General features: G+C 36.0%; 1 protein-coding gene and 1 long non-coding RNA gene across 2 annotated transcripts; both read left to right on the plus strand.

The window, feature by feature from the left end:
- Positions 1-8369: 8369 nt before the first annotated feature.
- On the plus strand, positions 8370-9531 carry LOC127905516 (uncharacterized). Its single transcript, XR_008059648.1, has 2 exons — positions 8370-8511; positions 8918-9531. It is a non-coding gene; the product is annotated as an uncharacterized LOC127905516 (long non-coding RNA).
- A 5454-nt stretch (positions 9532-14985) lies between these two features.
- On the plus strand, positions 14986-18262 carry LOC112328230 (uncharacterized). Its single transcript, XM_052454598.1, has 3 exons — positions 14986-17202; positions 17751-17841; positions 18069-18262. Exons 1-3 carry the CDS (start codon positions 14986-14988, stop codon positions 18260-18262), a joined length of 2502 nt encoding a protein of 833 aa, XP_052310558.1.
- Positions 18263-19940: the final 1678 nt, after the last annotated feature.

Here is a 19940-nt window from a genome sequence, read left to right on the forward strand (position 1 = left end):
GGCTTGATTTGCATCTTTCTTGGGTCCTAAGGCTCACTGTTTTTATGTCAAACTCTCAGTCATAGTGAGATGCTTGGCACCGTTAGTTTCCTCATTAAATCAGGAGACTCATCTCGTTCTTCAGATTGCGTCTGGATTTTGGCCTTTAAAACAATTTTATCTGACTTGGAGTCCATTATAAAAGTTGTATCCCTGGATGTATAGATGAATTTGGGCTTTTCAATTGCTTGGTTTTGATATTTGAAGCTCACGATATTCCCGTTTGAATATCTAGTGTGAAAGTAGAGAATCTTGTTGCGAGTATGATTTTGGCCCGAGTTTGCAGGTCTGATTAGAGATCCAAATGAGATCGGATGTCTTTCTATAATACCTTCCTGAAAATATTGACATGTGTACTTCGACTTAGATTAAGCCCATGTTCTCATTTGGAAACTCTAACTTGTTGAAAAACCTGTCACCCAAAACATGAAATGCAAAATTTCTTATCTTTAGCAATTAATTCACAGTCTCTTAGGCATTCTAAACTCATAAAAATAACTTTCAATAAACTCAAATAAGCTCAAAATACATTAAAAAGCAAAGTGTAATACTAATGAATTTATTATAAGTGTAATATTATATATATATATATATATATATATATATATATATATATATATAATATTACACTTATAATAGATTCATTAGTATCGGTAATTACCTTCCGGAAAATAGGAGAGAAAGTATTGATTAGTTATTCCAAAAGAATGGGTTAAGGTAATGATACCAAGAGATGAATATCTTGGTATTAAGTGAGAATTGATTCATAAGGAGATGGCGTTCGAAACCATTGAGTTGTGTTGAGATTTCTAAGATGAAATAATTCTCGGCAAATGGGATAGGATATTATATGAATATTGCTAATAGATGGAAAATACATGTTGTAAAAGAGATTTATGCCTAATTTTATGTGTCAAAAGAAATTCCATGGAAATTATTATCTGTCATTATTATTGTTTGTTACTACCTTTTTATATTTATATGTACATGTTAATTTTTATTTTCAAGTTTATCAGGGTCGCGTCAAGAGTAATCTTAGTTTAGTTATCTTTTGCTTTTAGCCATGTAATTATTTGTAAATTAAGAGACTTATCTTCTAAAACTTGAAATGTAATATTAACTCGTAAATTTGGATGTATGACTTTAATCTAATGTTTGTAATTATAAGTACCTATTTAACCATGCATGTTTATAAATTGAATCATTCACTTAAATTACATTATATGATGTTATTATACAAGATATAGTTTATATGAAGACATTATATAACAATTGAATTATGCACTATTATTTTGTGAATTTGAATTGTACGATGTTATTGAATATAATGTGTTGTGTTGATGATGATGAGTTGGGTTGAGATCCAGGATGATTGGATCGAGTTGTGAAATGAAATTGGAAGTGTAATATTATTTTGTCGATAACTTGGGATCTCCTAGTATATGGGAGACTCCGCTGAAATTTTGGTAGAAATTTCGGTGGAACCTGTATTAAAAAAAATTACTGAAAATTTCCAATGTATTGCAAAAAAAAATGTAGAAAATCAGGGTTGTTACAATAGGCGAGTTATATCTATCACCATTAATCTTGTGCACAAAACATCATTAATTTAGATGCCTAGCTCATGGTTGCTATATACATTTTAAACATGTTCGTGCGGATCTGCTAGACCATTATAATTGTCCAAAGTCATCATCGTGGAGATATACTACTTAAGAATGTTGGTGTGCAAGACTTACTTAGACAAAGGTGATCCCTTTATTTGATGAGGACTATAGACCTCTTCCTGGATGTGTTTGCCAGCTAATTGTTTTTCTAGATTTTTGTTTACTAGGCTCTATGAGCTGGAGAATTCTAGCGTGGAATGGCAAGATCGGTAGCTAACTTCTATCACATGGTGGCTAGAGGGATTAAATCTAGAATGACCACTTAGTGCGAGAGTATCACATCGGTGAGAATGACCTCTAGGGGGTCTAGGAGATTGTTAGGGTTGAAAACACTCAATTTCATTTTTCCTAGCCTTATTTGGATAATGTAATTGTCTTTTAGCAGAGAGGGAATCTTGTGGTTAAAAAGCTGGGACCGAGGATGCTACCTCGTGTTCCAAGACTTATTGAAGTTGTTGGGTTTAATATTACGCTTGAGCGGCTAGCATAGCCTTAGTGAAGAGCCAAACCTGATTAAAGAGTTGTTGAAGATATGATGGGGTAGATGTACCCATAATTATAAGAAGGTATTTGACACGTCCCATCACAGGTGCATCTTGATTGTCTACCATGAACTAGCTTCAAAGGTCAAGAAACAAATCTAGAAAAGAGTTGATGGCTTGTTTATCACTTTCCCATAGACTACGTCAAATGATGATGTTTCAAAATCTAGTATTCTTATGAATGAGGTTTTTTGCTATTTGAATAATGGGAAATCATATGTTCATGTAAATATTTCATTCTTCAAAGCATATGAAGTGGATGATTGATGGTAGAGGGCCTAACACCTGCAAAACAATCCTTTTTTGTGGTGTTTAGGAACCCTCAGATGATAAAATCAGTAACTTTTAAGAAAATATTACAATAAATAAGAGAATGATCATTAAATTCCAAGAACAAGAATGTTTATTCTTGTTTTGGTATGATAAAATCTCTGGGATTTAAAAGTATTATTGTCTAGAGAATAGAAATTGTGAACCCCTTACCTAATGACTCATGGGGTATTTATAGTCTATGAATCTTATTTTTTAGTTTGAGTGGAGGGGCTGGAGTGTAATTTTGCCCTGCTAGCATTAATAAAGGATAAATATCTCTTACACAAATATTAATGAGAAACAAATATCCCTTACACATATATTAACAATAGATAAATATCTTTAACTTTAATATTTTATATTACAAGTTATAAAAGTAAGCAAATAGAGTCTTCCTACTCAACATGAGACCTATAATGATTTCTAGGCCAGCACACTGCCAAACCCATGATCAATGGGTATGGTAGCGAGCCATAAACATGCTCATTTGAGCTTGGCACGTAACCAAGTTTTAGCTTGACTCATGCCATCCAGGCTAAGCATTTTGCCAAACCTAGGGATGTTAGGTATAGATGCGAGACCTACCCACTTATCAAGGCATTATCACCCTGTCTTTGGACCTTCGAAACAAGGATATAGGCTCAAATTCATTTTTTATAAAGTTGCCAAAAATATAGATTCGTCAATATTGTTATTTTTCTTATACAAATAAAGACTAAAGAAAAAAGAATTCAAAATATCTTAAGCTTTTCATAGTTTATCACAGTTTAGTAGCTATGTATCACTTACACTCTTATATCCTTTCAATATAATCAAATTGTGAAGAGCTTATTATAATGATTAAAAATATTCACAATGATATTCCTAAGAAATCACTCTCCGACTTTATTGGATCAATATTTTTTTAAACAGAGAAATGATAGTTGCACGCTCGATTCCTATATATATATATATATAGTTTAGTCCTAAAATTTTATCATAACACAGACAAGTCAATATACTAAAAATTTTACTATCTTCTATAATGGTTTTGCTCTTACATCCTTCAAAAAATAATTGCATAGTTATAAAGTACAATTTTATTTTTTAATTTAAAAAAAATGCATTCTCATTATTTATTCAAACTGGGATAAAAAAACATCACTATGGTAAAATAGGACATAAAAGATATGAAAAATTACCAAAACTCATAACGCGTATCATGGACCCTACTAGATTTAGAAAAAAATTATTTATTTTTATTTAATGATATGATAATAAAAATAAAAACTTATAAAATTGAGTACTAATCAAATAGTAAAGCGTTTGTTTGAGATTGCGATAATCTCAATCGAAATAAATTATGATGACCAATTAAATTTAATAAAATATTAAAAGATAAAATTAAAAGAAAAGGAAAAAAAAGCATTTAATAAAAATAAACAAAATACATGAAAATAAAAAAAGAAGAAGATAGAATTAAAAAAAAAACAAAAAAACAAAAACCTCATTCATTGTTTATATAAATAATGAAAGAGATGAGGAAACCCCAATTTATTTATTGTAGTAGTTAATTTTTCATATCTTTAATGAGTACGTTTTAAACTCCAAGTTTTGATATACATGACCTCTCAAAATCTCACATACGAAAAAGTTAGTTTTCAATCTTATGGTGATTACAATAAGATGTTTGGAAGTAGACGAGATCTTTATTTGAGTTTAATATAAATAAATGAATCTATTATACAATATATATGATTTAAATTTCTAAACGTGTTTATTAAATTGATGAGATATGGATTTATTAATATGTTTTTTTGGGTGAGTTTTGAAGAAAAGGAACGTGTTGCATAAGATATTTAAAGATTAAATGAAGAAAATTTAATAAAAATAGTGTCAATCAAACATCATAAACTTTTAGGCCCGTATATGTTTCATGAAAAATGGTTTTTTAGAAATTATTTTCTAAATTTATTTGTATTTGTTTAATATTAAAAAAGTTAGTCAATAAAAAATATTTTTCAATTAAAAAAAAAATTTGGTTTGGTTTTCAGAAAAATATTTTCTTTTAATTTTAAGTAGAAAATACTTTTCAGAAGTTATAAAAAACTTTAAAATATCTTATTATTTATTAATTATATCAAATTTAATTCTAATCTTTTAGTTGCTATATATTTTATTTTAATTTTATCTTTTAAAATTTAATTTAATTCTTATACGAAACTTTAATCCCAATTCTTGTATAATAATTGAAATTAGAGAATATAATTATAAGGGTTGTCAGTAAAAAATGCCAACGTTTACGCGGTTTAACTTCTTATGAATTTTGTTTTGGACAACTAAGTGCAAAATAATTATTATGAAGCATTGAGGGGCATAAATTATATTACACTAAAAAATTAACATAGACCTGTATATGGTAACACCCAAGAACTGTTCTTTTTTTGTTGAGTTGTTAGCCAAAGATCCACATTAGACATTTCTTTTGGTGCATGAACGTTGTTTCTTAGAGATCAAAAGGCATATATTTCTTTAACTCTGTCCTGATATATATATATATATATATATATATATATATATGGGTCCACACATGAGATTTAATTTGTTAATAAATTAAACTCTTAAAGAAGGACTCTCAGAGACCTTAAAGATTAGGGATGAAGTTTCTTTTTATCTAAACTTTAGTGGAGGCATGTACTTCTTTTAACTCTTCTATGGCCTCGCTTTTGATCTCTAGCTTTTCCTTAAAAGACTCTTGTTGTTCAAAACCAAAAACTTATTCCTTTTCAAACATGTATAGGCACAATGCCTAGAGCCCTCTTGATTTCCTCTCATAATAGACACCCTTTTTAAAGTATGTAATTTCAAGATCAAATACTAGATGCTAATGGCTGCATTGATCTTGTGCAAAAGAGGCTTTCTCATTATAATGTTATAGGTGAGTTATATCTATCACCATGAAGATCTATTGAAGAGTAAAACACTTAGGATAAGTACATATTGTGATCGGGATCTTCAAGGTGCCTTTTACTGGCTTTTTTCACCCTTCAATCCTAATAAAAAAGGTCTATCTTGTTAAATATAGACATGCTCCTTTACAAACTGTTTAAGATAACCCTTAAAAATCAGTCGTTCAATCTCTTTTTTCAACATGAAACAATCCTCAATATCATGTCCTTTGTTCTTATGGAACAAATAAAATATTTTGGAGGAGTGTGTGTGTGGAGGCATTTTCAAAGCATGTGGATATCGAACAGAATCTTTCCCTTTAATGGATGTAAAGACTTTTGTGAGGGTGGCATTCAACAGGGTTGTATATCTCTTAGGGTATGTCATATACTCTCTAACTGGCTTTTTCTAATTTTTCTTGGAACTATTATCTTTGATAGGAGAGTGATTCCATTTGAAAGGTTTCTCATCGTGAATCTCCTAGTAAAAACAAGATGGCTCATGCCTCAATATATTGGCTTATTCCACTTGTATATGATTTTCTATAACTTGTTTCACCTTCAACAGGCTTTTGTCCGGTAATGCATAAAAATCCTTCCACAAAGAACATTCTCTCACTCCACTAATCAAAGCGTATGAGGCTACTAGCTCAATCAGTTCCTCTACTTTGAGCATTTCTTTATTAAACATTTTTAAATATACTCTAGTTAATTATGTTATAATTGAGTAATGCCAAAACATTTTGTAAAACTCATCTTGGCTAGTATATTGGTGTTCAGATGTGATACAAGTTTATCATAAAGGTCACTCAAACAACTGATAGGCTCTACTTCAAGTTATTGTATCAGGCTCATGTTGACCCCCTAAAAGTTGTAGAAAGGATTTTGCACAAAACATCATTATTCTAGATGACTAGATCATGGTTGCTATGCACATTTCAAACATGTCCATGTGGATCTGCTAGACCATTATAATTGTTCAAAGTCATTTTTATATAGATATACTCCTTAAAGACGTGGGTGTGCAAGACTCACTTAGACAAAGGTGATCCCTTTATCTAATGATGACTAAAAACCTCTTCCTGGATGTGTTTACCAGCTAGATTTTTTCTAGACTTTTGTTTACTAGACTCTAGGAGCTGGAGAATTCTGGCGTGGAACGACGTGATCGGTAGCTAACTTCTATCCCACGTTGGCAAAAGGGAATACATCTAGAATGACCATTTAGTATGAGAGCTTTATGTCGGTAAGAATGACCTCTAGAGGGACTAAGAGATTGTTAGGTTGAAAACGCTCAGTTTAATTTTGCCCGGCCTTATTTGGATAATGTAATTGTCTCCTAGCTAAGAGGGAATCTTGTGGTTGAAAAGCTGGGATTGAGGATGCTACCTCATGTGCTAAGGTTGTTGGGCCTGGTTTTACCCTTAAGTGGCTATCACAACCTTAGTGAGGAGTTAAACCTAATTAAAAAGTTGTTGAAAATCTAAAAGGGTGGATGAGCTCACAATCATATAGAGGTATGTTACATGTCTCATCTCAGGTGTATCTTGATTGTCTACCATGGACTAGCTCAGAAAGGTCAAGAAACAAGTCTAGAAAATAATTGATAGCTTTTTTATCACTTTTCCACATACGACACCAAATGATGATATTCTTAAATCAAGTATGCCTGGATTGATTTTCATGAAAGTTTTTTTTTTTAATTTTAAACGGAAAATACTTTTTAGAAGTTGTAAAAAACTTTAAAATATTTTATTATTTATTAATTATATCAAATTTAGTGTTAATCTTTTAATTGCTGTATTTTTTTTATTTCATCCTTTAAAATTTAATTTAATTTGTATACCAACTTTAATCTCATTCTTTTTTTTCTTTTCTTATTATTGAAATTACAGAAGATAATCATTAGAGTTGTAAATAAAAAATGCCAACGTGGTTTAACCTACTTCTTATTTTTTTATGAAACATTGACGGGCACAAATTATATTACACTAAAAAATTAACAGACATGTATAAGGTAACACCCAAGAACTGTTCTTTTTTGTTGAGTTGTTAGCCAAAGATCCACATTATATATTTCTTTTGGTGCATGAACGTTGTTTCTTAGAAATCAAAAGGCATATATTTCTTTAACTTTGTCCTGATATATATATTTAGACCATCCTTCATCTTGAACAATTTATTTAAGTCTCAAAGTGGACCAACGGGCAATAAAAGTTGGAAAGAATCTAGAGAGTGAAAGTTCGATGCTCCGATGAGGAAGCTGCCATGAAATTCCTCTCAAGTCCACACACTTTACACATCATCAACACAAGAAATTAGAAAACTAGCATATAATGATGCTTTACTTCGTTTCTCAAGAAAGAAAACACGATAGGAAATCCAGTTCCCCGGAAAAGATTTCCATCTACCCAAAACAGCCCAGAAACCATTTTCCTCTTTACTTCAGTTCCTCACTAGTTGTTGTACAAAAATCAGCTGATTTTTCTTTGTGAAAAAAAAGCCATGGCAGGTCAAGTTGTGGTATCAGCAGTTGCTGGGGCTGGTTTCGAGATAATTTTTGATAATTTCTTAAAGGGGTTTTTAAATGCACAGAAAAACAACTCCCAGTTCAAGCAAAGCTTGAAGCGCCTAGAGGAAATGTTGGAAGACATGGCTCCAATTATCAAGAGAATAGAATCTTTAACGCAGAACTTTATCAACCAAAGCAACTTGAAAGGCTCAAAGGATTAATGGCAGAAGGCAATGATTTAGTCAATAAATGCTCAAAAATCCATAAATACAACTTTTTTAAGAAGTCTCCTTATAACATGAAACTTCTCAACTTAGAGAAGGATATTCGTGATCATATTAGCAGTGTTTTGCAACTTCAGGAAGTAGGAGATACAAAAGGTGTTTCTTCTGGCGTAAGACAGTTAAGTGATCAATTCGGGAAGTTAAGCATGACTCTAAGCAATGGTAGTAGGGTGGATTCAAGCAAGAGCTATAGTAATATTACTTTAGCTGGTTCTGTTAGTATCTGAGGTAAATTGCTGCTGTTTTCCGTTTTGTTTTTCTGGTCTAATGTGTATCTCTATTCAGCTTCATGTACATTCTCTTGTTGAATTATTCATTTTTCAAGAAATAAAAAGGGATGCTTTTGTCATGTTGAATTGTAACCACACATAAAGACTTGTGTTTCTGCAGAATTGTGGGGCTGTTATTGATTGAAATAAGCAAATGTATGATATTTTAGACTCAGTTCATTACTTGGAACTCTTTAGCAGAGTAAATGAATCAATTCCCATATTTTTGCTTTTAGTTTTTCTGAGGATTAGAATTTGGAGTTCCACATGTAGGCTCTTGTCTCCGTCTTTATTTAGCTATATGTGAAAACATAAGAATTTCTGGAGAAATTTCATTACAGCTTTCTTCTTTTCCGCCTTTTCAGATAAATTCAAGAGCAACATCTTCTTTATCAACGTTTCAAAGCTGCGCAACCTGCTGGTCATTGTGAAGATGATAATATTCCAGCATAAAGAAATCGAGTTACCTGAACAAGCTCAAGTTCCGAATAGAAAATTACAAGATTTTGGTGACATCAAGATATGAATTTCAAAGTTTTGGATCAACATATAAATTGGAAACATTGAATCTTGCAGATGCCATGACCCTTTTTCAGAAATTGGCATTACCATCGGATCAGCAGTCATATGCTCCAGATCAAAAAAGTCTAGAGGAGGTGATTTATTCTCGTCAAATAGGATAGAATATTAGATGGATATTGGTAATAGATGAAAAATGTATGTTGTAAAAGAAATTTATGTTTAATTTTATGTGTCGCACGTCACCGTGCGGCGTCGGCTGGCGATTTTCTAGTTCATTTGCTTAATTCGTTAGGAGTCGCCACCTAGTATTATGGTAACTAGGAACCTATGATCTGCGAGAGTCTGGGTAAGGGACTGGTTATGCAAAGGGAAGACGCATCACCCCCAATGCACCCTACCTAAGGTAAACTGCATTGTTATTTGATTGTTTTTTAAGTCGAGTTTCTATTTGTTGGTCTTTTCTAAGGTTCAAGGTAGATCTCTCTTCATGAGAAAGTCTCTACCTTATTGGATTAAATCCTAACCATTCTAAAATCTAAATTTTAGCATCGTATTTATTTATACCTTGTATCTTTAATACCTGAGGGTGTACTTTATCGTGTAATTTTACACCCACAAATATTAAAGTTTACATTTGGATCTTAAAAAAATTGAAAAAAAGGTTTTTGATATTTTGGCCAAACCCTAATGGATGATCATAAACCAGTCATGATATCCATTTCTATTTTCAAAACATGGGAAAGATGCAAGTTTTTTTTTTTTAAAAAAAAAATATGCTTGGAAAACTTTTTAGGTTTTGGTCGTATGCATGAAATTCTTCTTCTTCTTTTTTCCGGAGAAAATCGGGTATTTAATACCGGATTTGTATTTTACAATGTAAATATACAACCCGATATTATGCAAAATTGGTAGAAAAATATTTGAGAAAATCACAAATGTTTTTTAAAGGATTTTTTGAAATTTTTTTGGAAATTTTTTCGTTTTTTTTAATATTATAATATATTATTATAAATAAATAAATAAAAATAAAATAAAAATCTACATGGGCTGGGCCAGGCTCAGCCATAGAAGAGGTTGGGCCGATTTCGGCCCAAAATGATTGGGCCGATCTCGGCCCGAAACGGTTGGGCCTATCTCGGCCCAACACTTTTTATTTATTTCTTTAGGGTCGGGCTGGACCTTGCCCAGAACTTTGGGCTGGGCCAGATTTGGCCCGGCCCTAAAGAAATAAATAAAAAGTGTCGGGCCGAGGTCGGCCCAACCGTTTCGGGCCGAGATCGGCCCATCCTCTTCTATGGCTGAGCCTGGCCCAGTTAGCTGGGCCGGCCTAGCCCATGTAGATTTTTATTTATTTATTTATTTATAATAATATATTATAATATTAAAAAAAACGAAAAAAATTCCAAAAATTTTCAAAAAATCCTTAAAAAAAATTTGTGATTTTCTCAAATGTTTTTCTACCAATTTTGCATAATATCGGGTTGTATATTTACATTGTAAAATATAAATCCGGTATTAAATACCTGATTTTCTCCGGAAAAAAAAAAAAAGAAGAATTTCATGCATACGGCCAAAACCTAAAAACTTTTCCAAGCATTTTTTTTTTTTTAAAAAAAAAGACTTGCATCTTTCCCATGTTTTGAAAATAGAAATGGATATCATGACTGGTTTATGATCATCCATTAGGGTTTGGCCAAAATATCAAAAATCTTTTTTTCAATTTTTTTTAAGATCCAAATGTAAACTTTAAAATTTGTGGGTATAAAATTACACGATAAAGTACACCCTCAGGTATTAAAGATACAAGGTATAAATAAATACGATGCTAAAATTTAGACTTTAGAACGGTTAGGATTTAATCCAATAAGGTAGAGACTTTCTCATGAAAAGAGATCTACCTTGAACCTTAAAAAAGACCAACAAATAGAAACTCGACTTAAAAAACAATCAAATAACAATGCAGTTTACCTTAGGTAGGGTGCATTGGGGGTGATGCGTCTTCCCCTTGCACAACCAGTCCCTTACCCAAACTCTCGCAGATCATAGGTTCCTAGTTACCATAATACTAGGTGGTGACTCCTAACGAATTAAGCAAATGAACTAGAAAATCGCCAGCCGACGCCACGCGGTGACGTGCGACAGAATGGCGACTCCACTAGGGACCGCCTTGTTTAGTCGGACTAAGCTTTGTTTGTTTGATTGTTTGATTATTTGTTTTGGTCTGTTTAACTTTACTGTTTCAACACTTTTATTTCCTGTTCATACATAAATACATCAAGATTAATGCATTCATGCATTTTTATTTGTGCAAGAAGACCCAATTCTAGGATAGGTGGGGAGTAGCGGTCTGCCTCATGACTTTCAGTTGGGGTTCAGATTCGTGAAACATCCAACTATGAGCTGAGTGTTTACTTGGTGATGGTGGTCACATAGTGCCCCAACCATCCCTTGTAAACCCTTATACTGCCTTCATGAAAGGTAGTCACTGGGCAGTTCATAGACCTTTTGAGACCAGTTAGAAAACATATCCCTCATATAATAACCTAGAATTTTTCTGGACTTTACAAGATTTTTGAGCTAAGACCATGACTTCCCTTACCTTTTCAGAATATGGGGAAAGATCTGAGATGATGCAATTAGTCGAAGGGGATTGCCCAAAAACCAAGGTTGAAGAATTACCACACATAACCAAAGTGCACTGTTCCGTAGACAGTATAAAGAAGTTGGCCCCTATTCTGGGATATATTGATGAGAATCTGTTTGAGAAGAAGTATGGAAGAATTGCTCATCTAACAAGAATGCCTATTCAGATTTCAGCAGTCAAAGCCTTGATGCATTTCTGGGATCCGAGCTACAGATGTTTTACTTTTGGGGATATTGATATGACCCCTACTCTTGAAGAGTATGCTCAGATCTTGAGTTTTCTGAATGACCCTTACAAAGTGTACTTCAGGCAAAGAATTGAGAGTACAGTTATAGCAGTTGCCAAACTTCTACATTTGGATCAAGTTGATCGGTACAGGACATCCAATGGAGGGTTCAAGTGGAAAATGATCGAGAATAAATTGAAGACAGATAAGGAAAAAGGGAAGTTGGGTGAAGAAAGATATCAGATAATTGCTTTTGCCATCTTTGGGTTGGTTCTGTTTCCTTCAAAAGCCGCTGGAATTATTAGCATTAAAGTTGCTAACGCCTTTCTTGAATTTGAAGAGACAAAGAATAACCCTACTTCAGCTATCTTAGCTGAAACCTTCTTATCTCTAAATCATTGTAGATTGCTTGGGAAAGGGGCGATGAGATGTTGTATTCCTCTCTTATTCATGTGGATAGTTTGCCATTTGGAAGCGTCAAAAGAAGTCTTCAATAATTTCTAGTGGTTTAACATGAGGCCTCTTGAGTTAGTGCTGACTGAAGAGTGGAATGATTTGGATGAAAAGGCGTGGGTAGAGAAATACCGAGAACTTCCCCAGAGTAATTTCAGATGGAAAGCTCCTTGGGTAAGTGGTTCATCTTACCTCATGAGTTGCGGCGACAAAGCATGGGTCCCATTAATTGGCTTGACTGGTTATATCAACTACTCACCCTCGTTGATGGCTAGACAGTTTGGAGGAGTACAATACGTACCAAGAACTTGGGGATTAGCCGAATATACCAGTCCGTTTAAAGAAGCTAGTTCTTTGGATGAGTTAGACGCCATAAAAAATGACTAGAAGCAGCCTATTTTGGTTCGTAAAGAGGAGTTTCAAAAAGAGTTCTCAATTAGCCCTGATTATTCAATATGGAGGAGTGGCAATTCATTGAAAATACTTTAAGAGGCAACAGAGCTAGGGGTAACCCAAGATAAGTCATCCATGACATTGGAGCTCAAAAGAAAAAGGGTCAACAACGAGGAAAATCTCCAAGAAGAACTGGATAAGCTGAGGATTGAGCTTAGCAAGAGCATGATTCATCAGAAATTCCTGGAAAACCAACTCTTGAAAGAAGATAAGATGAAGGCCTCTCTAGATTAGCAATTGAAAGAAAAAGATGAGCAAATTGTTAAGTTAAGAAAGAACCAGCACGAAGCAAATAAGCAATTGGAAGATGGGAAGGTCAAGTATGATGAGTTGGTGAACAAGCATGTAATGATGGAGCAAGAATTTGTGACTCTAAAAAGGGCCTCAGAAAATAGAAAGTTTGCTGACAAAAGAGACAATAGCTTCTCTGAAGAAAGAAAGGGACCAGTATAAATTAAAATGGGAAGCTGAAAAAGAGAAGAACAGATTGGCAGAACTCACCATTGAAGAAGAAAGAAGCTTAAGAACTCGATATCAGGTCCAAGCTGATGATGAGAGAGAAGCAAAGAGGATAGCTGAGTCGGATATGAAGGAATACCTGGACAGAATAAATGGTATGAGAAACCGAGTTTCTGTGATACAAGCCGAGCTTGAGTCCCGAGAGGAAGAAGTAAAGAAGATGCAAGAACGGTTTGAGGAATGGCAAGACTATATCAGCAGCCTCGACGTACAACTAAACACTAAGGTAGTCGAGCTTGATATAGAGAAGGAAGAATTGCAAAGGGCCAGAAAGCAGATTCAGCAGTTGGAAAAGATGGTTCAAATTTTGGAGACAAACAATGAATCATTAGCCGCTAGTAATGGAACACTGCTTCAAGATAACACCCTGTTCCATTACAAGATCGAACAAACGGACAAGCTAATTGACATGGTGGCTAGAAAGGCAAATGAGCTACGAGTGAAGGCTGCCAGGATTGCCAACAACCATCATAGATATGAGGAGTATTTGAATGAAGTTTCATCTTTCATCAGGAATGTAGCCAATAGAGGAATATCATTTGAATGAAGACACTTTGTATGAACCATTTGTATTATGCCTACTTTTGAACTTTTACAATGTGTATGGAATTTAATCAATCAAAGGAATTGGGTAAAACCTCTTTGTGTATATCAGACTTCGGATGCTACCTGTATTTGACAAAGGAAGTCACGGATTAGCTCTTTAATCCATATACATGCATTTCTCATTTGCATCCATATTCATACATTCATTCATTATAACACACATGCATACGCCAGGTCAAAATATAGGTCCCCAAAGAGTCTACAACACTCAACTTCGAGCAAGGAACATGGAAGATGAAGAACGTGCTTACCGTGAAGCTCATTTCCAAGAAGAGTTGGATTCTTTAAAGGATAGTGTGGCTCGCCTCACTAGTTTACTCGAGCAAGCACTAAGGAATACCTCTGGTGAAGGCCCTTCAACTAGACCTGCCACTTTCCCAGCAAACCAACCTGAAGAAATAATAGGAGAACATGCACAGGAGCCCTGACACAATCCAGCATTTGTGCAGTCAACAACACCAGTACCAACACCTGCAGTCACAGATGCATTCGTTAATGAATCCCACAAAACCAAGCCATCTGATGACATTGATCAGGACAAGATGGCAACACTAGAGGCCAGGATTAGGGCCATTGAGGGAGTAGACTTATATGACCCTGTGCGAGCTGCAGAAATGTGTCTAGTCCCTAATGTGGTGGTACCAAAGAAATTTCAAGTTCCTGAATTTATCAAATATACCGGAACTCAATGCCCTATTACCCATCTCAAATCCTATTGCAATAAAATGGTAGAAGTAGTGCACGATGAGAAGCTACTAATGCATTTCTTCCAAGACAGTTTGAGTGGAGTGGCGTTGAGCTGGTATATGAGGTTAGATAATACCAGGATCCATACATGGAAGGATCTCGTAGATGCTTTCATCAAGCAATACAAATACAACATGGATATTGCTCCTGATAGAACCAGTCTGTCTAATCTGGAGAAATGAGACAAAGAAAGCATAAGGGAGTATGCCCAGAGATGGAGAGATTTGGCAGCACAGGTACATCCCCCTCTCCTAGAAAAGGAAATGGTTGCTCTGTTTGCTAACACGCTAAAAGCATCATACTATGAACACGTGATGGGTAGTTCGGCTCAACAATTCACTAATGTCGTGGCAGTAGCAGAACGAATAGAGCAAGGAGTAAAGAGTGGGAGAATCTCTACACCCATGGAGAAAAAAGGTTTTGGAGTAAAAAAGAGAGAGATTGATCATCTTGAAAGTAGTTATAAAAGCAAAAAAGGCCAATTCCAAAGATATAACACTCAATCCTCTTCATCCCAAATTGCCAACACCAATTTCAACTTCCCGATCCCAGCCAGAAAACTTGAACCCCAAAACCACCAAGTAAACAACCAAGCTGAAAGTTTCTCCAAAAAGAACTACCAAAGAACCCAAGAACAATTGCCTCCGTTGTCGTTACCCCTAAATGAAATGTACCAAAAGCTACTAAGTATCGGACAAGTAGCCCCCGTGCCTTTGACACCCCTACAACCACCTTACCCCAGCTGGTATAAGCTGGATCTCACTTGCGAATACCATGCCGATGTAGCTGGACATAGCATCCATACCTGCAACGCCTTTAAGAGAAAGCTTCTGCAATTGATCAAAGCAGGATGGATAACATTTGAAGATGCCCCTAATGTGAATATGAACCCTCTACCCAATCATGCTTCAGGTAGTGGGTCTGTAAACATGTTAGAAGTAGAACACTCAAAAATCTTAAAGGTGTCAATGGATAGGATCTACCAAATGATGGTAGATGCAAGGTACAAAGAGGGTAGCGAGAAGTGCTGTGAACATCATAATATAGAAGGCCATGTGATCAGCCATTGTGAGGGCTTTCATAAAAAAATGATGCAAATGATCAGTCGTGGGTTGCTACGAATTGAGAAAGCAACAAGTGAAGAGGTGTTCATGATGGAGGCACCAAATAAAGAGGTGTGTCGAGTAGAATTCACTACAGGAAGGCCACCCAAATTGGTCTTATCCAAACCAGTAGTAGAACATAAAGGGAATTATAGTGCTTTACCTCATGACTATGGGTATTCTTTCAAAAGCACTCAGCAACCGCCTATTTTTCAAGCAGAAATTGGAGGATTGACCCGTAGTGGTAGATGTTTCACTCTAGAAGAGCTAGAAAAACAAAGAAAAGCTAAGGGTAAAGAGGGGGTTGATGTGACTGAGGAAATAAACAAACCTGTCACGGAAGAGGAAACCAATGAATTCTTAAAGCTGATGAAACACAGTGAATATAGTGTTCTTGAACAGCTCAAGAAAACTCCAGCAAGAATATCGTTATTGTCTCTGATTCTAAGCTCTGAGCCACATAGGAAGGCTCTACAAAAGGTTTTGAATGAAGCATATGTTCCTCAAGACATCAATCAAGAAGCCATGGAACATTTAGTGGGAAGAATCCAGGCCTCGAATTATGTATACTTCACTAAAGATGAATTGAGTCCCGATGGTACTGGGCACAACAAGCCACTATACATTACAGTGCGTTGTAAGGACATTCTGATCGGAAAGGTACTCATCGATAATGGTTCCGCATTGAATGTCCTACCAATGCATATGTTAAAAGAAATGCCTGTTGATGAGTCACACATGAAACCTAGCACCTTGATGGCTAAAGCATATGATGGTTCGCCAAGACAGATAATTGGAACCCTAGAAGTGGAGCTATATGTGGGGCCGCAGATGTTCTTGATAACATTACAGGTAATGGACATTCACCCATCTTACAGCATATTATTAGGAAGGCTGTGGATTCATGCAGCTGGAGCATTAGCTTCTTCATTGCACCAGTGTTTAAAGTATATCATGAATGGAATGTTGATAACTGTCAAAGCTGAAGAGACAGTTTCCATGATAAAAAATGTGGTCATACCCTTCATTGAAGCAGAAGATTGTAGAGATGGGAATATTCATGCTTTTGAAATTGTGAACACAGAATGGGTTCCTGAAGGTGCAGTGCTGAGAAAGCCTAGAATTCCAGAAACAGCAAAGATGGCTGCCAAATGCTTTCTAAAGAATGGGGCTCCTTTTCAATGTAATCCTGAGACTGGAATGCCTGGGCTGATCAAGCTAAAGTGTGCAAATCAAAGATTTGGGCTTGGATATAAGCCCAAGAAAGACGATTACAAGCGGGTCACTCAGATTAAAAGAGAGGCAAGAATGGCGAGGATTGAAGGAAGAGAGCCAGAAGAGGAGGTGTCGCACGTCAAATCCACGCAGCATCGGCTGGCAATTTTTCATTTCATTTGCGTTTTGATTGGTTCGTTGGAGTCGCCACCTAGTATTTAATTGAAGGCTACTAGGAAACCCTGGTGCTGGTCTTGTCAGAGATTCATGGGTAAGGGACTGGTTGTGGTTAGGGAAGGTATTAGCATCCCTAACACACCCCACCTGAGGTAAACTGCTTCGTGGACTTAATGTGTTAAAGAAGTTTTAAAAATTCTGTTCTTTCATCGAATTTTAGAAATACGACTTACATATAAGTTCATAATTCTTTATCCGTGAGCAAATCAAAATATTAAATTCTTCTTTATTCTTGCAATTTTATCGTACAAAAAAAAACATTCATAAACAAAATACAAATCACACATTTCCTTTTCACTATACTTTTCTTTTTTTCTTTTTTCTTTTTTTTTCTTTTCTTTTCTTTTTTATTACATCAACACTACAAATTATAAAAAGTCAACTAAACAAAAAAACATTAAACAATTTTTACAATTACAAAAATTAGCCCCAAAACAATCTGAAATTACAGGGATAGCCTTCTGCACCCGCAGGAACACTGGCGGCGCGTCTCTCCACGCGCCACCGTCACTGGCGGCGCGTGGGTTCACGCACCGCCGCAAGAAAATCCAAGCGCGCAGGAGGGTCAGTCACGGCTTCCTCTCTTCTTCCCCTCCTCGCCGGCGGTGACCTGCAAAACACCAAAAAGGCAACAGGCACACTGTTTTAATCTTCTTTCACGGTTTTCGGATCTGCCTCTCTCTCTTCTCCTTTAGATCTGCTTCACTGCAGATCGGTTCTTCCATGGGTTTTTTCATCTTCTCCTCCGTTTCGGGTAGCTGGCAGGAGGAAGGATGGCTGCTGATCTGTAGGTGCCGCTGTGTTTGGGCCGCCACTGGAGACTGCTGGGTCTGCGGGCGCTGCTGGAGGGAGAAGGCGGGCAGGAGGCCAGTTGCAGAAGATGAAGAAGAGTGGTGCCCCGGCGTTGCCGTGTGGGGGCTGGTGGCTCACTGGTGAGGACGGCGCTGCTGCTGCTGGCGGCGACAAACAGCTGAGAGAAATGTAGTGGCCGGCTGCTACGGGGAGGTGCAGAAGCCGGTCTCTATCTGTGTTGCCAGAGAGGGAAAGTCTTGTGCTGGAAGGAAACAGCTGTGACGGTGATGAGAGGAAATGGGGGGGAAAGTTGAGCCGGCTGGAGAGGGAAAGACGAGGTGGCTGAGAGAGAGAACCGGCTGAGGGAAAGGGAAGGTCTGTGTGGGCTGGGGGTGTTCGGGTGTGGTCGGTTCTCTTATGGGGAAAAGAGAATGGGGATGGCCTGTGAGCAGTCGAGAGAGGGAAGGGAGAGTGAGGGGATGAAGATCACTAATTTGGTTTCAAAGGAAGGGGGGCAGTCTGGTGTGTCTTTTGGTAGAGAGAGGGGGGCTGGCCGTGTTTGGGCTGAGGGAGCAAAGCTCTTGGCTGGCGAGAAGAAGGGAAAAAAAATCTGATGAGGGGGGCGGCGGCTTCGAGTGAGGGAGAAGAAAGAGTTAAGCTTTTTTAGGGTTTTCCTTTTTTTGTGTTGCCTCCCCCAAATTGTAAAATTATCCCCCTGGTTTTGAGTTTTGGACTTATATTTATAGGTAAAATGTTGCCCGGGACTCAAAATTGGTCCCTCAACTTTCTTTTTTTGTAAATTTTGATTTTTCTTGTATTTTTTAAAATGAGCAATATCAACGTTGACTCAAAGAGAAAAATCAAGGATTTTAAAAACAACGCGTGAAAAGTTGAACGCGTTCGAAAACTTCTGAAAATTTAAATTCATTTTTAGATGACGTTGAAAATGCTAAAAACGATACAAATATATAAAAAACATATTTTTTTGGATTTTCGTTGTTTTTCGCTATTTTTGGATTTTTTTCAAAAATTTTATCAAATAAATGGGTCAAAAATTGGGTAGCAACAGGAGGAACTTGTCATCCCACCGCTCCAAGTATCTTTCCCAAGGGCTACAGAAGTGATTAGATCTGGCATAATGGATCTTCACATCAATACCCTGGAGAGCCAAGAAGAAAAACAGATAGAGGAAGCAGATTTGGAAATGAAGGATGAAGTTCTGCCACAGCTTTCCATTCACACCATTAATGAACCTCCTGCCAGATTTTTCGTACGAAGATTGGTTGAAGGAGAGGTGTACCAGAACTGGAAGATGGAGCCTGCTCCTATTGTGTTTAAAAAGTAATTGTTCTTGTTTGATCATGCTCGAACTTGTTTTGTCTTGTTTTGACTTGTGCTGATCTTGTCGGTATTTTAGCTCATGATACCGCAAGATTTTCTATGTTAACCGAGCACTTTTGTTTTAATGAGATCATGCATTTTCTTGTGTCCAATATGTGCCTGCATTTTTTTTATCTTTTCACGAATCACACTTACACGAGCACACCTTGCACTTTCAGGAATCCTGAAAGTTCCATCGATTCACAAAACCATTGCACTAAGAATAATTGGCCAAACTTTGATAATATGATTGCAATGGATGATGAAGAATGGGGAGAGGAAGATATAAGAGAGTTTACTAAGCTGGTAGAAAATTCAGAAAAAGCCTGGGAACCTGCTAGTGAGAAACTAGAAGTCATTAACTTGGGAAACAAGCAAGAAAAGAAGGAATTAAAGATTGGCACCCTTGTTACAACTGAAGAAAGAAATAGACTGGTCTCTCTATTACATGAGTATGCAGATGTTTTTGCTTGGACTTATGTAGATATGCC

This window comes from Populus trichocarpa, chromosome 7, assembly GCF_000002775.5.
Source record: "Populus trichocarpa isolate Nisqually-1 chromosome 7, P.trichocarpa_v4.1, whole genome shotgun sequence".
Taxonomy (NCBI): domain Eukaryota; kingdom Viridiplantae; phylum Streptophyta; class Magnoliopsida; order Malpighiales; family Salicaceae; genus Populus; species Populus trichocarpa.